Source organism: Nerophis lumbriciformis, linkage group LG06 (genome assembly GCF_033978685.3).
Source record: "Nerophis lumbriciformis linkage group LG06, RoL_Nlum_v2.1, whole genome shotgun sequence".
NCBI lineage: Eukaryota > Metazoa > Chordata > Actinopteri > Syngnathiformes > Syngnathidae > Nerophis > Nerophis lumbriciformis.
In genome coordinates, this window is record NC_084553.2 from 32873398 (window position 1) to 32893895 (window position 20498).

The 20498-nt window shown below is 41.9% G+C and overlaps 1 protein-coding gene across 1 annotated transcript in view; it reads right to left on the reverse strand.

The window, feature by feature from the left end:
• dbndd1 (dysbindin domain containing 1) overlaps positions 1-17911 on the reverse strand; it is a 32721-nt gene extending 14810 nt beyond the window's left edge. Inside the window, exons 1-3 of the mRNA XM_061964179.2 lie at positions 17503-17911; positions 11964-12119; positions 4829-4966 (exon numbers count right to left, since the gene is read on the reverse strand). Of these exons, the coding sequence (XP_061820163.1) occupies positions 4829-4966; positions 11964-12119; positions 17503-17533 (325 nt within the window). The 5' untranslated portion in view covers positions 17534-17911. The remainder of the gene's footprint in view (positions 1-4828; positions 4967-11963; positions 12120-17502) is intronic.
• Positions 17912-20498: the final 2587 nt, after the last annotated feature.

Consider the following 20498-nt stretch of genomic DNA (forward strand, 5'->3'; position numbering starts at 1 on the left):
AGGGGGACCTTGCGTGTGCAGGAGTTGAAGAGTACATGCTTTGTAAGTGGGAAATCGTGCAAAATCAGCAGTGTATCAAATACTTGTTCTCCTCACTGTACCAAAATACAACATCTATATAACAGGTCCTGACATCTTGTCTGTCCCTCACTCCAGACTCACAAATAGAGGAGACAGAGCCTTTTCGGTGGCTGCCCCCAAATTATGGAACAATCTGCCTCCGCACATTAGGGCTGCAAAAACACTTGAGCACGTTAACCTTGCTAAAAACACACCTATTTTTACCAGCACTCTGCAGTTACCACCTTGATTTTATCTTGTTTTACAACACTTTCGACTAAAATTTGCTGTTATTTTTTTTTACTGTATATTGTAGTATTCACAGTTTTACTGCTCTTATTGTCTTATGTGCCCTGTGCAGCACGTTGGTCAACTTCAATTGTTGTTAAGTGCTGTACAAATAAAGTCTGACTTGACTTGACCCGGGCAGATGTAGCTTATTAGCTTTGGTAGGCAGTCCTATCTAGGAGAAGGAAAACTCAGAACAAGAAACCTGGACCTTCGAGGAAGGTTGGGCGTGAGGTCAGCGCCGTCACCTCGTAAAAACTACAGAAGCTACAAAAACGACTACCCAAGAAACTCCAGTCCTGGGAGAGGAAAGTCCTGGAAATATGACGCGCTGGAGCCAAAACCGAAAGGGAGCTTCAGTGCCCACAACCCTTATGTTGACTAGGGCAACCACCACCATTGGTGCATGGAACTATAAGACCATGTACGAGGCAGGGAAGGCAGTGCAAGTGTCAGCCGAAATGCGCAGATCATCATCCTGCTTGGACTGAGCGAGACTAGATGGCTGCAAGCCGGACAAACAAGACTGGCTACGGGAGAAATCTTGTTGTACTCAGGACATAAAGACGAAAACGCAGCACACACAGAGAACGTAGCAATCATGCTTTCAAGTACAGCTCAGAAAGCCTTAATTGGATGGCAAGCACATGGCTCAAGAATGATTACGGAAAGTTTTAGGACTAAGAAGAAGAACATCAAAATGAATATGATCCAGTTATACGCACCTACAAATGATCATGAAGAAAAATCCAAATAATAATTTTACAACAGACGACAAGCAGTCCTAAACAACCTGAAGGACAAAGATGTGAACATTTAATGCAAAAGTGGGATCAGACAACAGAGCGTACGAGGAAGTGGTTGGACAGCACGCTCTCGGAGAGATGAATGAGAATGGAGAGAAAGTTGCAGACCTATGCAGATTAAACAACAACGTCATCGGGGGCAGCATCTTCGCCCACAAGAGGATATATAAAGCCACTTAGGTAGGTCAAGGTCAAGAAAGGAGACCTTAGTAACTGCGAGAACTATGGAGGCATTACGCTCCTGATAGAGAGGCTGAGGACTTCAGACTCAGAGATCACCAGGCGGGCTTCAAGCGAGACAGATCATGCATCGACCAGATCACATCATTGTCAAGCAATCCCTTGAGTGGAACTCCCTTTTGTACGTCAACTTTGTAATTTCCTCAAGGCCTGTAACAGCCTGACATGTTGTGGCAACTCCTCCGGCACTACAGGATCCAAGCTAAACTGACCCGACTCATCCAGAAATCCTACGAGGGAATGTCCTGCCAGGTCGTCTACAGAGGCCAGCTGACCAGACGCTTTGACATAAAAACTGGTGTACGTCAAGGATGCCTCTTATCACCGTTTCTGTTACTCCTCACCCTCGACTGGGTGATGAAGCACACGACGAATGGAAAGAAAAACGACATCCAGTGGACCTGCTGGTCACAGCAAGACGACCCGGACTTTGCCGACATCTTTGCCCGTCTCGCATCAGATGACGGCAAAAACGTCAAATCGAGCCTATTCCGCTTTGCAAATTGGCATCCACATCCACCCCCTGTAGGCCAAGATCCTGAAGATCAACTCTACCAGCACAGAGCCAGTGAAGCTTAGTGACAACAACCTGGAATAAGTGGAGACCTTCACATATCTAGGCAGTATGGTGAACCAACAGGGAGAAACGGACACGAACGTGAAAACTCGCATTGGAAAGGCAAGGGCATCCTTCATCACCCTCAGAAACATCTGGAGATCCCACCTCATCACAACGCGCACCAAGATTTGCCTGTACAAATCGAACATCAAATCTGTCTAGCTGTACAGATATGAAACATGGCGATCAACAAAAAACACCACCAAGAGAGTACAGACCTTCATCAATTTCTGTCTAAGAAGGATCCTCAACATCTACTGGCTGGAAACCTTCAGCCACACAGATCTCTGGCAAAGAATAAACCATGCACCAGTGGAGGAAGAGATCAGGAGGAGAGTTGATTTCCCCCTCAGAAAACCAACATCTAATATCACCTGCCAGGCACTGACCTGGAAACCCCAGGGGAAGACAAAGCGAAGAAGACCAAGAAACACGTGGAGAAAGGACCTGGGGGCTGACGCCAAGCAGACCAGTTACACGTGGAGGGAGCTAGAAAAGATCGCCCAGGACAGAGGACGATGGCGCAGTGATGTTGATTCCCTATGCTTATTGAAAGACATTTAGCTGTTAACTTTGCTCAAATAAAAATGCTGCAGGACTGCTTGTATCGGAGCTTATATCGGAAGTTTTATTTGCAAGCTTATTGTTGTACTTGTTTTTCTGCTGATATCGGATCGGTACACATCTGTTTGATGTACAGTATATATATATTGCTATTCCTTATAAAGAATATTTGCTTATACTAAGAGGAATCAGTTGTCAATTTCAGAGTCCTGATGACATACAAAGCAATACCATCCCATTGACAAGCCATTGCAAGGTACTATGATACTTTTACCCTCTAAACCAGGGGTGTCAAACTCGTTTTCATTGAGGGCCACACCGCAGTATGGCTGTCTTCAGAAGACCGCTTGTAACCGTGAATAATTAATGAATATAAATGTAAAGGGATTCACCTGGCAGTTCAGTCGCTTATTTTTCTCGTAATATTTACAGGTTTTTTTTTACAGCATATTACTGCAAATACAAAAACGGTACTATAGTTTCATTATGGTTAAATTCTGGCAAATAAGCTGCCAGATTTACCATAAAATCTATTGTCATTTTTGTAGGGTACAATTTGATGGATAACTTGCCTTGAAATTACAAGTCAAGCAGATGTTATTTTTATTTTAACTAACAAAAAGTTTTAAATACAGTATATGATGGTATTATATTTATTGCATTAAGTAATGTTAATGTTTAAAAAATATGCAATAGCATGCAATGCGTTTTGTCTGTCAAAATGCAAAGAACAAATACCATTTATAAGAAAAGATAAAGCACTTTACTGACACATATTTTAAGGCTTTCGCAGGCCACATTAAATTATTTGGCAGGTCAGATCCGGCCCCTGGGCTTTGGGCTTGACTCCGCAGTGAGTCTTAAACTGTAGCCCGTCTAGTGGTACACGATAGAAGTCTGTAAATATGAACTGTGGAGTGTCATTGTTGATGATGTTTGTGCATTGTGTGTGTAATGTGCCAAAAATATTAAATATTAGGGATGTAATGTTATTATAGATACCATGGTAATGCAATTTTAAAGTCTTTACAATGATGCTGTGACGTGTGACGGTATCAAACAAAAACTTGGTGTGTAGTTTTTTTTCTGGCGCTTTAGCCAGACTTCAATACATCTCCTTTGTTCTTTTTGTTCAGTGCGAGAGCCGCATACAAAGCTGTGTGTGGAACGCCGTAGACAGGAAGTGAAGTGTGTTCGTAGTAGATAAGAGGAATAGTTTTTTGGACATTTCCTGAAAAAATAATCAAAATCCAATCCATCCATAACTTTTTGAGTTATGTTGCTAACAAACACACAAACAAACCCTGGCCAAAACATAACCTCTTTGGCGGAGGTTAGAAAGTCTGCGTTCTGCAAAAGCAAAGCGCCCCAGTCCAGCCGGTCACCGCGCACCGCAAGGAGGGAAATTAACAAAAAAAAAACTGTACACTGCAGGAAATATGAGTAAAATGAAAAACGACATTATTAATCCTCAATCCAAACTACTTGATTAATCCTCAATCCAGCCATGTATTTTCTACTGCTTGTCTCTCTCAAGAGAAAATATATTTTATATGTTACCATGAATTGATTAACATGGACCTCGACTTAAACAAGTTGAAAAACTTATTCGGGTGTTACCATTTAGTGGTCAATTGTACAGAATATGTACTGTACTGTGCAATCTACTAATACAAGTTTCAATCAATCAATCAATATTGGAAGCCAGTGAAGCTAAACATCAGTTTATGAGGCATTTCCATTATCAAAAGTCATTGTGTGAGTTAACATTTCTGAGAAACAGCATTTTCCGAACTGATGTACAATGATGTCCAATGTAGAGGACACTGTTTCTCATAAAGTAAAAGTTGAAAGAGACTGAAGTGAACATTATCGTGCTACACTGGATTATTATAACTTTAAAGTAACTAAACTGTATGTCTTTTTTAATATTTGCTTGGAACAGTGGATGTCCCTGCACAATTCTTTGCACTTAAACATACATGTGTGCCGTAATGAATATGATTAAAATATTTGAGCATTATGTTTGTGTTCAATTACAGTAAGTGTGTTTATCCTAAACATTCCTGCCACCTAATTTTACACTTTATAGCATATTTACTCGGAGAGCCAAGTGTTTTCTGAGGTGGTACTTGGTGAAAAAAGTTTGACTACCACTGCTCTTACCCATTTCTGTGAGTGGCGAACCCTGACGAAATCAACAAGAGCAGCTCATCGGTTGTGTTTTTTGTGCTAGTGTGCTACGTCCCACCTGGTGGATACTCATTGTGGTTCTCCTCATCAGAGTCAGCAAAGACTTCAGCCAGCTCTTGGTCCGACATGTCGGTCAGCTCGGTGAGGTCTAGGAGGTCAAAGTGGACTTCTAAAGATGACACACTGCTCAGAGGTTCTGTGGGTAAAGAGTAAAGGCACACATTTGAATCTGCAAAGGCAGCAACAAATCTAAACGAAGTTGACTTGTACTACTTCCTTATGTGATACAAAAACAGATCCTTGCCTTCTGCATATGTAAACGCTAATTCACCACATTTGTTTAAGTTAAAGTACCAACGAGTGTCACACACACACTAAGTGTGGTGAAATGTGTCCTCTGCATTTGACCCATCCCCTTGTTCATCCCCTGGTAGGTGAGGGGAGCAGTGAACAGCAGCGGTGGCCACGCCCAGGAATCATTTTGGTGATTTAACCCCCACTTCCAACCCTTGATGCTGAGTGCCGAGCAGGGAGCTAATGGGTCCCATTTTTATAGTCTTTGGCATGACTCGGCGGGGTTTTGAACTCACGACCTGCCGATCTCAGGACGGACACTCTAACCACGAGGCCACTGAGCAGGTTGGATGGTACATGAAGGGCTGCTTGAATTAGTTTGGTGTGAAACAAACCTGACATACGTCCTTTGAGAGTTTGAGCGACCTCTGACCTCACTAATGTGCCCACTCCAATATTTTGTCTTTTCAGACGAATGGAAGCTGTCACAGCTACAAAAGGCAAGTATCTATTTTTCTTCATTCTGAAGCAGATTGAGGCGTTTCCACGTGAGTCGAGTCAGCCTGTCAACTGTGGATGAATCCCTCCACAGGCTGTGTGGGTGTTCAAAAGGCTTCCACGAGAAGCTGTTAATATTCTCTTCCAGGCTGCAGTAACGCTGCTGTGGAAAACAAAGACAAATGGCAGCTTTCTCTGTCGGCTTTCTATTCTGTGCTGAGATGCACATGGAAGTGTTCCCTTGGGGAGTTCAGTAATGACCCATCCCTGATTACAGTATAAATTGTGGCGCTTTGACGGATCAGACCTCTCCTGCCAAGACACTATCGAGGGAGAGGAGATGAAAGGAATGGGATGGTAATGTGAAAGTGAAGAAATAGAATACATGATGAAAATGTTTCCAAAAAATGTCAACACCTCTTTTTATGCACGGCTTGTTTTTTTCTATTTCTTTAATCCCCATTCCTCTTGTTTTCTCTACCCCACTCCCCTTCTCCTTAAATAATTGATCAGTGCGCTTTGTCTCCCAGACAGGGTGAAAAACTGCCTCCATCGCCAAAGCTAATCAGGGTAGGCCTTGCTTGTGTGTGAATTGACACCTGGGTTAAACCACAAATGAAAGATTTAAAGCTGTACCCGGCAGTCAAATGTGTACCGAATCATTTGACATATCGCAGCTATTGCCAGCATGCCTTTAATCCCATCCTAAATATTCATTATTATTGTATTAATTTGTGGGAAGTACAGGCCTCAATGGTATGGTAATTAATTTGGGAAACTATATATAATGTGGCATTTGCATTGATCCTACAAGAAACAGAAAATGATTGCATGTCCACTAATGAATGTGACAGATATAATTATTGTTTAATCAATCTCCAAATTCCAAGATGCTATTTTGCAACAATTTAAAAGAAGTCTCCCAGACGTCCCACTATAGTGTATTCCTAATGACATTTAAACGGCTTAAAAGTACTTTTAGTCACCAGCCCTACTGCGAACATCCGTTTTGTGTGTGTCTGTAGCTTAATCTGTAGTCTGTAGCTTAAAGGGTAACTGCACTTTTTTTTTTTAGAATTTTGCCTATTGTTCACAATCATTATGAAAAACATGACGATGAATGTTTTGGGTTTTTTTTGCATTCTAAATATTAAATTAATGTGATCAAAAGTTTGCTTACAATGGAGCCTATGGGAGCCACGCAATTTTGCCTATAAATCCCTTAAAAAAACATCCAAACACCTCCATTAGTTTTATATACATGATGTAAGTATATATGTAATGTAGTAACAAGCACATTTAATTTACAGCGCATTAATTTAAAAAACGCATCACAACGTTTGCTTTTTTTTTTTCTTGATCACTGATTTCTGCGAACTTTATGAGAGCCAACAAACATTATAAAACATCACTTACTGTACAATGTCTGCTGTTTTTAGGATGCCGACTGCTGGATGAAGAATGACTCATAATCCTCACAAAGAAATGGTGTGTGCGGAGGGCGGGGTGGACCTAGCGTCTTTTCGTGTCGTTCTGGCCATTTCCGAGTCCTAAATGGCTGTCAAAGTGTTCCAACTTGTCGGAATACCTACTCAGATGTCTTTTGTCCAGGTGAGATGCATGATTTATGATCTAGAATAAACTTACAGGGAGTAAGGAAGTGAGGAAGCAGCAGACCATGATGTAAACATAGTGACACACAGAAGTGATCACAGCGCAGCTATGAAAAAGTTTGTCTACGTTTGCGATTATAAGAACAATATCACTGATACTTGGTCAATATTCAAATTACGAAATGTAAATGGAGTATTGTTGTCGGTTTTTCAATGGTTATTTATTGGATTTTATGGGTGAAATAGAGGACCTCCCATCGGCTCCACTGTAAGCGGACTTTTATTTACGATTATTTAATATTTCAAATGTATTAAAAAAAATACCACCGTCATCATGTCTTTCAAAATGATAGTGAACGATAAGCAAAATTCCAAAACAAGTGCAGTTTCCCTTTAATGGTAACGAGCTGTGTTAGTTTTTCCCCAACATGCATACAATTATAATATCATACATCACATAATTACAGTTTCTCATTACAGCATGTCCGTAAAGGAGTAGGAAGAAGCAGAGCTTATTTAATTATACCCCTATTCGTATCATAGCAATTACTGAAGGCTTTTTGTCTGCAGCATGCTAAAATGACATGTTGCACATGACTTAACAGTCTCAGTAGCACATGCAAAGTTGATCTGCTTTTTTTAAATTAGACTTTTTTTGGGACCAATGGACTTCCATCCATCCATCTTCTTCCGCTTAGCCGAGGTCGGGTCACGGGGGCAGCAGCCTAAGCAGGGAAGCCCAGACTTTCCTCTCCCCAGCCACTTTGTCCAGCTCTTCCCGGGGGATCCCGAGGGGTTCATAGGCCAGCCGGGAGACATAGTCTTCCCAACATGTCCTGGGTCTTCCCCGTGGCCTCCTACCGGTCGGACGTGCCCTAAACACCTTCCTAGGGAGGCGTTCGGGTGGCATTGACCAGATGCCCGAACCACCTCATCTGGCTCCTCTCGATGTGGAGGAGCAGCGGCTTTACTTTGAGCTCCTCGGATGACAGAGCTTCTCACCCTATCTTTAAGGGAGAGCCCTGCCACCCTGTGGAGGAAACTCATTTTGGCCGCTTGTACCTGTGATCTTTTCCTTTCGGTCATAACCCAAAGCTCATGACCATAGGTGAGGATGGGGACGTAGATCAACCAGTAAATTGAGAACTTTGCCTTCCATGAAGATGCCACACCGATCCGCCTGTCGATCTCACGATCCACTCTACCCCCACTCGTGAACAAGACTCCGAGGTACTTGAACTCCTCCACTTGGGGCAGGGTCTCAGGGGAGATGGCACTCCACCCTTTTCCGGGCGAGAACCATGGACTCGGACTTGGAGGTGCTGATTCTCATCCCAGTCGCTTCACACTCGGCTGCGAACCAATCCAATGAGAGTTGAAGATCCTGGCCAGATGAAGCCATCAGGACCACATCATCTGCAAAAAGCAGAGACCTAATCCTGCAGCCACCAAACCGGATCTCCTCAACGCCCTGACTGCGCCTAGAAAATCTGTCCATAAAAGTTATGAACAGAGGGTCAGCCTTGGCGGAGTTCAACCCTCACTGGAAACGGGTCCGACTTACTGCCGGCAATGCGGACCAAGCTCTGACACTGATCGTACAGGGAGCGGACCGCCACAATCAGACAGTCCGATACCCCATATTCTCTGAGCACTCCCCACAGGACTTCCTGAGGGACATGGTCGAATGCCTTCTCCAAGTCCACAAGCACACGTAGACTCGTTGGGCAAACTCCCATGCTCCCTCAAGGACCCTGCCGAGAGTATAGAGCTGGTCCACAGTTCCACGACCAGGATAAAAACCACACTGTTCCTCCTGAATCCGAGGTTCGACTATCCGGCGTAGCCTCCTCTCCAGTACACCTGAATAGACCTTACCGGGAAGGCTGAGGAGTGTGATCCCACTATAGTTGGAACACACCATGTGGTTCCCCTTCTTAAAGAGAGGAACCACCACCCCGGTCTGCCAATCCAGAGGTACCGCCCCCAATGTCCACGCGATGTAGCAGAGTCTTGTCAACCAAGACAGCCTCACAGCATCCAGAGCCTTAAGGAACTCCGGGCAGATCTCATCCACCCGCGGGGCCTTGCCACTGAGGAGCTTTTTAACTACCTCAGCAACCTCAGCCCCCAAAATAGGAGAGCCCACCACAGATTCCCCAGGCACTGCTTCCTCATAGGAAGACGTGTTGGTGGGATTGAGGAGGTCTTTGAAGTATTCTCTCCACCGATCCACAACATCCGCAGTCGAGGTCAGCAGAACACCATCCTCACCGTACACGGTGTTGACATTGCACTGCTTCCCCTTCCTGAGGCGGCGGATGATGGTACAGAATCGCTTCGAAGTCGTCCGGAAGTGACAATGCAAGAGCTGTTGCAATGCATTGTGGGACTTGTAGTATCAATGTGTTTTAAATTGATACTAACTGGCTAGTGTAGACTAAAATATGGTCGTCAGTCTCTCAGAGTTGGAGTCAATGTTTGAAATGATTATTAAAATACATTATAATTACTACTATTGCCAAAGGTATTTTTTAGGGTCTAAATACGGCCATGATCCAGGGCTAATGGATGCCTGTGCGACAGTTCGCTGTGTCAACCTGCTTCTATGCTGGACAATGAGTCGACAGCCTGTGGCTTTTAGCTCACTGGCTAGCACTGCTCGTATCCTCAACCAGTGAGGACTTGTGGAGCCGTGTAAGCAGGCCCACAGGTGAGCTGCGCTGCCAGGTGGCAAGGCTGGCTAGTGGGTCACAGACATTAGCCTCCGGATGAGCTGTCAAAAAGGGTTCAGTTAGTGAAGCAGATAAAAGCTGCCTTGTCACCCATGGAGCCCCAGTATTCAGCGCTGTGTAGCACTGATGCACAATGAGAGCTTTCAGCATTACAACCCTGTGCTGCAGCCATCGTTTAAGGATTTAATAGTGTACTTTAAATGTCTAGTTAATAATAGGCTTTTTACAACGGAAAGTAAACCATTCATTTTGATTGAATTGTACTTTAAAGCATAAAAATAAATATAAACATATTTTTTATTTGAATGATCCTTATTGCATAGATGATTAGACACATCTGATATTAATCAGTTAACCTGCTAAAGCAGGGGTGTCAAACTCAAATACAGAGTGGGCCAAAATTTAAAACTGAACAAAGCCACGGGCCAAGGTTGAACAAATTAACCTTTTAATATCGACCCAAACAAGTTTTGCATTGAATATTGAACATGCAAGGCTTATATAACTTTATAGTGACATGCAAAATCGAGTTTCAAATAATACTAATAATAATAAAAAAATAGCAATGGCATATCAAATAAAATGTAAATAAAAATTGGATGCCTCTTTTCTATTTGCAGCCTTCTGAGGTAAATATCAAAATAAACTTTTTCCACAGGCTAATAATACATTTGAAAATAAAATAACAATAATGAATGAATCAAACATTCAAGCCTTGAAGTGGCAAGAGAAAGTGCATGAATAAAACGTTAATTATTGCTCAGTTTGCTACACTGATTTGCTTTAACACTGAATATGGAACAAGCAATGCTTATATAACTTAATAGTGCAAAATCAACTTTCAAAAAACAAACGGGAAAACATCAACGGCATATTAAATACAATTTAAATAAAAAATGGAATGCCTCTTTTCTATTTGCAGCCTTCTGAGGTAAATATCAACATTAACTGTTTCCAGAGGCTAATCAATTTTAAAATAAAATAACAATGAATAAATTAACCATTCAGGCCTTTTTACTGCTCAGTTTGTGACACATTGATCTAATCTGATGTGCCCAAGCCAGATACCTGGCATCTTTTCTTGGATGCTAGTTCATTAATGTCGGGGCTCAGGCTTTGAGCTGAGGCAACCTTCATTATCAAACGAAAGTGTTCATCAGTCAGACGTATCCTGTGAGACGTTTTCGTCATATTCATTGAGGAGAAAAGTTGCTTACATAGATAAGTGCTGCCGAACACGGAGAGCAATTGAGCAGCTTGGGTGCGGAGCTGAGGCATTGTGTTGAGAGGTTGAGGTGGGGCGGGGGGCGCGGTGTTTTGGTGGTAGCGGGGGTGTATATTGTAGCGTCCCGGCAGAGTTAGTGCTGCAAGGGGTTCTAGGTATTTGTTCTGTTGTGTTTATGTTGTGTTACGGTGCGGATGTTCTCCCGAAATGTGTTTGTCATTCTTGTTTGGTGTGGATTCACAGTGTGGCGCATATTTGTAACAGGTTAAAGTTGTTTATACGGCCACTCTCAGTGTGACATGTATAGCTGTTGATCAACTATGCCTTGCATTCACTTGTGTGTGTGTAAAAGCCGCATATATTATGTGACTGGGCCGGCACGCTGTTTGTATGGAGGAAAAGAAGACATGACAACATGTTGTAGAGGACGATAAAAGCAGTGCCTTTAAGGCACGCCCCCAATATTGTTGTCCGGGTGGAAATCGGGAGAAATTCGGGAGAATGGTTGCCCCGGTAGATTTTCGGGAGGGGCACTGAAATTCCGGAGACTCCCGGGAAAATCGGGAGGATTGGCAAGTATGAGTATTTGCGGTGAATGTGGTATTATACAGCAGCACCGCCGCTGTATAATACCGGCGGGTCAGCTCTAATGTTAATTTGATTTTGCCTCAAGGGCCAAATTAAATTACATGGCGGGCCAGAGTTTGACACCCATGTGCTAAAGCAATTATCCACCCATTAAGACATCCCCTTTACCAACCAGTACCTACTTTATATCCTTATCAACATCTCATGATCTCTCTCTGTCGCGCCTTCCATTGTACTCACGTCTCTTCTCGGAGATGTGCAGAAGGCTGGCGGTGTGTCCTGCGAAGCCAGCTTCCTCCTCCTCTTCCTCGCCTGCAGCATACTGCTGGAACAGCTCCTGAGAAAGGTCACCTGAGCTGGAGAGCTTTAGCAGCTTCTGGATGTCTTTATTAGGCTCTAATAGAGCACAAACACACAGGATGCAGACATTGGTAATGGGAGTTGTAGCCATATGCACTTCAGTGGATGTTTGGCTCATTTAACATTTCGATCTTAAAACTCAAATGCGGAAAAAAGCTCAAAGTAAAACTGAGCAACACGTCAAAGGGAAGTAAGTAGAAAATTTTACTCCATTGGGCATTTACATTTTTTATCTGGCATCTCTTCATACATTGTCGTATCTTGCACGTTGTATCTGAATTAGGCACTTTAAATGCAGACATTTACAAATACAGCATTGATTAGGCCAGATTTGAGTGGCATTTTGCAAGATGCAGCAGTTGTGTGTATATTTTTTGTGTGATGAAAGAGTAACAGATGGCTGATGGGCTGTGCCAGATGGCAAGTGTCATTTACGTTCGCATGATTATTTTTTTTTATCTCCTAACAAATAAAATATGTGAAGATAGGAAGAGAACATGACACACTATCATTGATCATTGAATTCTATTGATTGCTTGCCTCAGAGAGTGATAACAATAACATAATGTTTGCTGTTGGCATTGTTAGAATGCTTAATATTTACACCGCAAAACAGCTTTGATTTGTTTTAGCTTATTCGTGTCATAGAACTCTGAGAAGTAGTAACCTCATTCTAGGTTTTAACCTATTTTCTGCTCTGTTGTCCACTATTTAATTTGCAACAGTCTGTTTTGGCGAATAAGTATAACGAATAATTAATATAGTGAATGAATAATTATATCATTTTTATTGATATTTTGGTCGGATGAATGGGCCTGAATGTATATAAGATTTATTTCCACATACGAAAAGGCCTGGGTCGGATATGAAAAAATTTGGAATTGCACTGTTCACACTGACATAAAAAATCCAATACAGGTCGCATATGGGCAAAAAAATTCAAAGTGTGAACAAAGGCCAAAGGCAAGTCAAGTACTTTTAAGACTATCATGACAAATTTAATCAAGCAATCCATTATGTGCGAGATTAGAACAACTCTTCAGACAGGTGACCCATGGGCGATAGAACCCGAAGATGTTGATGACTAAATGGGGCACAGTGTAGGACATGGGCCTTCCTCCAGTATATTGTGGAAGAGCGACAAAGCTTTCAATCCAATATGCCCAAGTTCAAATGATTTTTCGTTCGTTGACAAATGGTGTCAGAAGTTGGATCTGTGTGGCCATTTGTGATGTGCCTAGTTTTAATCTCTGTGCACTCGTTTTCATCATTGCAGTCTTTGGAGAGCACGGAATTCTCGTGTCTGGGAGTAAGATTTTAGTGCAACATTTTCTGTGGCTGATAAGACAAATACATGAGAGGCAGCTCCGGCGGCAAAAGCCACAGATAGAGGTCAATCCTTATGATGGGGTATGGTGTCCTGTTGCAGTTGCTTCCTCTTTTTCGTATTTGCTTCGTAGATTTTGGCCAGGGTTGTTTCATATGGGAGCATTTCGGTGCGGACAACGAGCTGCTATTTGAGCGGTCGTGAGCTTTAGCTTCCTAAGTAGCTGGACTGATGTCAAAAGACTTAAGGTCTTGCTTCCAGACGTCCCTGTAGTGTAGTTGGGGGCGGCCAATGGATCTCTTACCAGATGCCAGTTGCCCAAAGAGGATATCTTCTGGCATTTGTCCATCGTCCATCCGCCGGACATGGCCAAGCCAACAGAGACGGTGCTGCCTCAAAGGCGAGAACATGCTGGTAAGTTGTGCTCTCTCCAGGATTGTCTTGTTGGTGATTCTGTCTGCCCAGTAAGCACCTCAGGCAGCGAAGGTGTAAGAGTTCAGACAATGCTTTTGGTGTGAGTATAGCGTCCTGGTTTTGCTGCTATTCAAGCGTGTGCTTTGATGACACAAGGTCTGTAAACCTGCGTATTTGTGTAGACTGTGAGCTTTCCATTATTCCACACTCGACTTGTGAGCTTTCAATAAATGCTAGCAGAGTTTCCAATGTGGCTGCTGAGTTCAGCATCGAGTGACAGGTTGTCAGTGATTGTGGATCCAAGGTTGGTTAAGAAGTTTGCGGCTTGCAGTGTGTAATACCCTGTCCCATTGTCTTTGTTTTGCCTTTGATGATGGGTATACTAAAGTCTTTGCAAGCTGGGCTGAACTGGTCCAAAGGGGTTTGCAGGTGCTCCTGGGTGTAGGCTACCACTGCTCTTTGCACTAGATCAATGTATATGGGACAGGTTCCCGGATAATCAGAATGTTGAGCCTGTGTGAGACATGCACCCGCCTCTGGAAATGAGAGACAGTGGGCGAGTACATGCCGTCACTACAGTTGTCCATGTAGTCTGGCTAACATTACTAATAGCCTGGTTCTCTAGAGTTGTTGTCACTGTTTAGGTTTTCCAATCCGAAGGACTGAGGGTCAAATCTGTGTTGTGAGGTTACTAGTCTTCAGTATGTCAATAAAAATGGCGTAGAAGTAAGATGATCATTTGTGATGCTGTTTGTGGCGTATTCAGTTGAGAAAGACTCTTGGAACTGGTGACCTCTGGGGTATAAACCCCGATGATGTAATATGGAGTATGTGTCTCGCTGAAATTGGGTGTGATAGGATAATCTGGCATCCTACTACTTAGAGCAAGGGTGCCCAAACTTTTTGCCTCTAAATACCAAAATAAAAATGTGTCAATGGGCTGCGGGCCAAACATAGCTATGTTTAAGCCTACAGTAGCCCCATGACTGAAGAGTTTATCCCCATACCGCCATATATAATGTAGCTGAGATCGTACGCGCCGATCTACATTTCTGCCAGTGGGTGCTCGGACGGGCGGCAAATCTGACGCTACTTTTATGAGGCTATGTCTACACTAAGCTGGATAATAATTATTTAGCCTAAGCCCCATTTTCGCCACACTAAACTATCGTTTAAGGGTCCCCTCCTCGGACAATTTTTTACACGGGTAAGTGCGCCGTCTATTTCTTGAATCTCCAGCTCTTAGCTTTGTATGGACTCATTGATCGTGTACAAACTGAGTTCGGAGAGGAAGTGATGCCAGAAAGACAGCGCCCCACACAGGAAGTGACGTCAGAAAGAACGTGCCACAGCCAGCTTCACAATAAAGCGGTTTCGTAACTCGGAGGTAACCACTGGAAATATGGAGGCGAGTCATCCAAACATGCCCATGTTTCTCCTTCCGCCTGTACAGACGCTTGTGGAAATCACACATAAATACCTTAAGAGAAAGCGATTGCAGCTATTTCCGATACAACACTTCTCAGACGGTAAGAGAACTGTCCAGGTCAGCTGTGACTATACTTACCAAAAAACTTTGTCCATTTGTCGAAGGAGAGTCAACGAGAATGCGGGCTCCCGTGGATGTAATAAAAAAAGGTAGCGTGTGCTTTGTATTACCTGGCCAACGAGGGAAGACTATGGAAAACAGCGAATGCTTTTGTGCTGGCAAAGCAGACTGTATCAGTTATTGTCCGCCATGTATGTCACAGACTCAACGTCTAAGTCCAGAGTATATAAAGTCACCAAAAACAAATGGACAATGAAGGTGAAGGCAAAAGAGTGAGGAGTGTCCTGTTCAGATATCTAAATCCCGAGATTGATTGTTGTCAAATATTTTTAGTCACATTGTGTACTTTCACATGTTTATTAAATTTGATTCATTTATAATGGCTCAGGTGTGATTCACTACAATATTGTCCCACAGCCCACTGGATTCCAGTTAATTGAAATACCACAACACTGGATATTGTTCAGATAAGTTAAATATAAGAACTTGCACACAAAGCAACACTGGAGGTGACTATGAATTGCATATTTTCCGCGCATGCATATTAGGTTGCGTTGCGCCGGCTGACGGAGGGGGTCTTAAACGACCATTGTGTGTGTGGACAAGGATAAGGTTAGGTGGGATTTACCCTCGATAACCTTAGCCGGCTTATTGTAGAAGGGGCCTGAGCATGCGCGGTTTTTGCTTGGTGGTGAGAAAGAATTTGCCATCAATCCCACATGGGTGCTCGGCATTGTCCCGTGGGTGCTTCAGGGCCCGAGCACCCACGGGATCGGCGCCTATGGTAGAGATCATCCAGTAGTTAGCCTTCCATAAATGTCTTCAATTATTGTTTGAGCTTGAAAGACGTCAGTCTGAAATTTGGGAGAATACCCTTTTGGCCAATAAAAGGATTGGATGTGCCAAAATTCTCATTTTGGGCACACCTCTCTTTAAACTGCTTAGAGGTTCCTGACAAATGGTGTCTGAATTGGGATCGGTTAGGCCATCTGTGGATGGGGATATGTGGTACATGGGTAGTTTGATGGAAATATAAAATACCTTCAACAGAGCCTGCCTCAAGCTGTCATTCTTCCATGTGATTCAGACTGGCAGAAGGTGATGGATGACAAAACGAGAAAAAAATATATATGGAGTGGGTTTGCCAAATGCTAAACCAAGTGTCTCAGCAACATAAATCAATAGTTATTCATTTGCAGCACTGGCAGAAAGAATTAATCTCACTTTCATCAGAACAACGTGACGTCAACAGCAACTATACTTTGATATACTGTACACTGCTGGACACTTCATTAGGTATACATAAAGAATTGATAATAATTGCTACACTGCATCATATATGGATGTATTTCTGATATTCAGAGGCATAGTTATTTAATGGAAAATTCAGATCTATACCTACTGTACCTAATAAAGTGGCCTCTACGTTGATATCATAATAAAACTCCTTGTGACCCTCCAGCCCATAAATGAATCTATATGTTTGGGCTTATTGAATTTCATCTACATAAATGAATAATCTTTCATCATGGACCTCAAACAAGTGTGGGTCTGAGTATATGCTGACAAAGTAGCTTATAGAGTTATTTCATGCAGATGTAGTCTAAAGTAATAACCTTCTATAACGGCAGTTCGATGCAGGACTGCAGTTTCAGCACCAACTATGAGCTGAACCTCAATGTTTGTATACCTGATGCATAATTTACTACCCAACTTTTTTTTTAATCATCAGCATCAAAGTTTACACACTGTCAACAATGTTTAGATGTTGCATTGCAATGCAGCATGGAGGGGCATTGTGTGAGGTGCCCATACAGCGGGCTTCCCCGGATTGGCCTTCACACAATGCATCCACTATTGTACGCAAATTTGTCTCTCATCAGTACACTTTCTGCATGACTGACCTATGCTTGAAAAGAGGCCCTCTCCTCTGCAACTTGAGAGTTTATAGAACTGTCATGGTATGTCAGGACAATGATCACAATGTGTTACCACATGTGGGTTTAACCCCCAAAAAAACCCGAGGGTAAGGCCAGGGGCATGAAGGATGACCATTAACAGGTTACGCATCCAGAATGATCAAAGAAGCAAACAAAGCATTATTGAGATGCAATAGAACGGGTTCTTACCTGGGCTGGGAGCCCCTCCCTGCGCCTCCATGTGGCTCAGCCGAGAGAATCCTGCTGTTCACTACACCAGCATCCAAGGAAGGGAGAGGCAAGTGTGTGAGGTGTGTGTGTGTGTGTGTGTGTGTGTGTGTGTGTGTGTGTGTGTGTGTGTGCAAGGAAGAGGGTGGGTAAGCAAGAGCAAGATCTCAGCTCCCTAAAGACAGATTTCCCAAACAGGTGATGTCGCTCACTTGGTCCACCTGCCAAGCTCGTCCATCAGAGCCTCACACAGTGAATCCGCCAAAGAGGGACGAAAGAGGGTTCTGGGAACAGCCACATCACAGCAAATTCCTAAGCTCCTGGGTTTAGGAAGCGCAGCATTGTGAGGCTTTGCTTGACATGTAGAGAATCCACTGAGATCCAGAGCCAGAGAGAGAGAAAGAGAGAGAAAGGGAGGGTGTAGCTTGGCTCTCTGCCCAGACAGAGAGAGGGAAGCATGGGGCATCGGGGAGGGCTCTATATTGGAGGGTGGCTATATATGTATGACTATGTGCCTGGAAAGGAAAGATGATTTCTGGTAGGTAGTGTAAAAATGTGGGAATAGAAATGTCACAGCAAATGATGATGAGTCAGGTTCACGCCCTTAATATTACCATCTGTCATTTGATGTATTGCCCCAAAACCACACCTTCACTGTAAAACATTGATGCTCCCTTGGCCGACATAGGGAGAGGTTGCCCTCTTGTGGTGTAAATGTGGCCCTGCGCGCAGTCATGTAAAAAGATACCGAAAATTAAAAGTTGGCTTTTTTTGCATAATTTTACGTGAAAACAATATGACACAATAGTTGTTTTTTTATCAGATTTTTTTATGCATTCTCCTTAGCACAGGACAATACCATCTATTACTAACTGAATAATTTATTATCATCTTATCTACTGTTTTGATAAGAGGAACAGGACATATTTTTTTAAATACAATACATTAAATGATCTAATTCTACACTTAATTCAACATTGGACATTGAAAAATACACTGAAAACTGTTAAATTTGAACTTTTCTTTTTGTAAATTTCATGACACATTTTTCCAGTCATATTATTAATGATATGAAGCAGTTTTGTTTTTCTTGGTTGTACATCTGTATTTCTGCACCTTCATTATTGTATATGACAAAGTAGTAGTCGGCTACTCCAAGTCATCATGTCCACCACAAAGGTCTATAGAAATAAGTGTCTCAGAAACTATATAGTTTTACGAAAACCACCTCAAACTCTTGATTACAAACTAAAAATAAATTAATACCAAAAACACTCAGATTTCTACCTTTATAAACAATAACAAAGTAATTGGACAAACCCCAACAAATCATATACCACTCAACATCTCAAGATGTCTTCTTGAGAAGCACAGTGGCTGCCCACTGCTCTTTAAGAGAAGGTGGGTCAAATGCAGAGAGTACATTTCATGTATACACTATATTGCCAAAAGTATTTGGCCACCCATCCAAATGATCAGAATCAGGTGTCCTAATCACTTGGCCCGGCCACAGGTGTATACAATCAAGGACTTAGGCATGGATACTGTTTCTACAAACATTTGTGAAAGAATGGGCCGCTCTCAGGAGCTCAGTGATTTCCAGCGTGGAACTGTCATAGGATGCCAGCTGTGCAACAAATCCAGTCGTGAAATGTCCTCGCTCTTAAATATTCCAAAGTCAACTGACGGCTTTATTATAAGAAAATGGAAGAGTATGGGAACAACAGCAACTCAGCTACAAAGTGTTAGGCCTTGTAAACTGACAGAGAGGGGTCAGCGGATGCTGAAGCGCATAGTGCAAAGACCTTCTGCACAGTCAGTTGCTACTAGTGATGGGTTGATGAGGCGTCATGAAGCGTTTCGACACATTGCAAAACTGTATTGATACTGTGTCGATACTGTGTCACTAAATACTGACATCTGCTGGACATTAAAAATCCCTACAGGCAACCTATGGACCGACTCAACTGACACTGATTTTATGCCCTAGTACAGGGGTCACCAACCTTTTTGAAACCAAAAACTACTTCCTGGGTACTGATTAATGCGAAGGGCTACCAGTTTGATACACACTTAAATAAATAAATATATTGTCATTTGTAAGTTACACGTAAGTGTGATTTAAACAAGAATAGCTAAATAAATAAATTTATATATATAAAAAAATGGGTATTTCTGTCTGTCATTCCGTCGTACATTTTTTTTTCCTTTTACGGAAGGTTTTTTGTAGAGAATAAATGATGAAAAAAACACTTAATTGAACGGTTTAAAAGAGGAGAAAACACGAAAAAAAATAAAATAAAATTTTGAAACATAGTTTATCTTTAATTTTGACTCTTTAAAATTCAAAATTCAACCGACAAAAAGAAGAGAAAAACTAGCTAATTTGAATCTTTTTGAAAAAATTTAAAAAATAATTTATGGAACATCATTAGTAATTTTTCCTGATTAAGATAAATTTTAGAATTTTGATGACATGTTTTAAATTGGTTAAAATCCAATCTGCACTTTGTCAGAATATTTAACAAATTGGACCAAGCTATATTTCTAACAAAGACAAATCAGTATTTCTTCTAGAATTTCCAGAACAAAAATTTTAAAAGAAATTCAAAATACTTTGAAATTAGATTTAAATTTGATTCTACAGATTTTCTAGATTTGCCAGAATAACTTTTTTGAATTTTAATCATAGTAAGTTTGAAGAAATATTTCACAAACATTCTTCGTCGAAAAAACAGAAGCTAAAATATTTATTATTCTTTACAATGAAAAAAAAATAAATTTACTTGAACATTGATTTAAATTGTCAGGAAAGAAGAGGAAGACATTTAAAAGGTAATAAGGTATATGTGTTTAAAAATCCTAAAATCATTTTTAAGGTTGTATTTTTTCTCTAAAATTGTATTTCTAAAAGTAATAAGAAGCAAAGTAAAAAAAATAAATGAATTTATTTAAACAAGTGAAGACCAAGTCTTTAA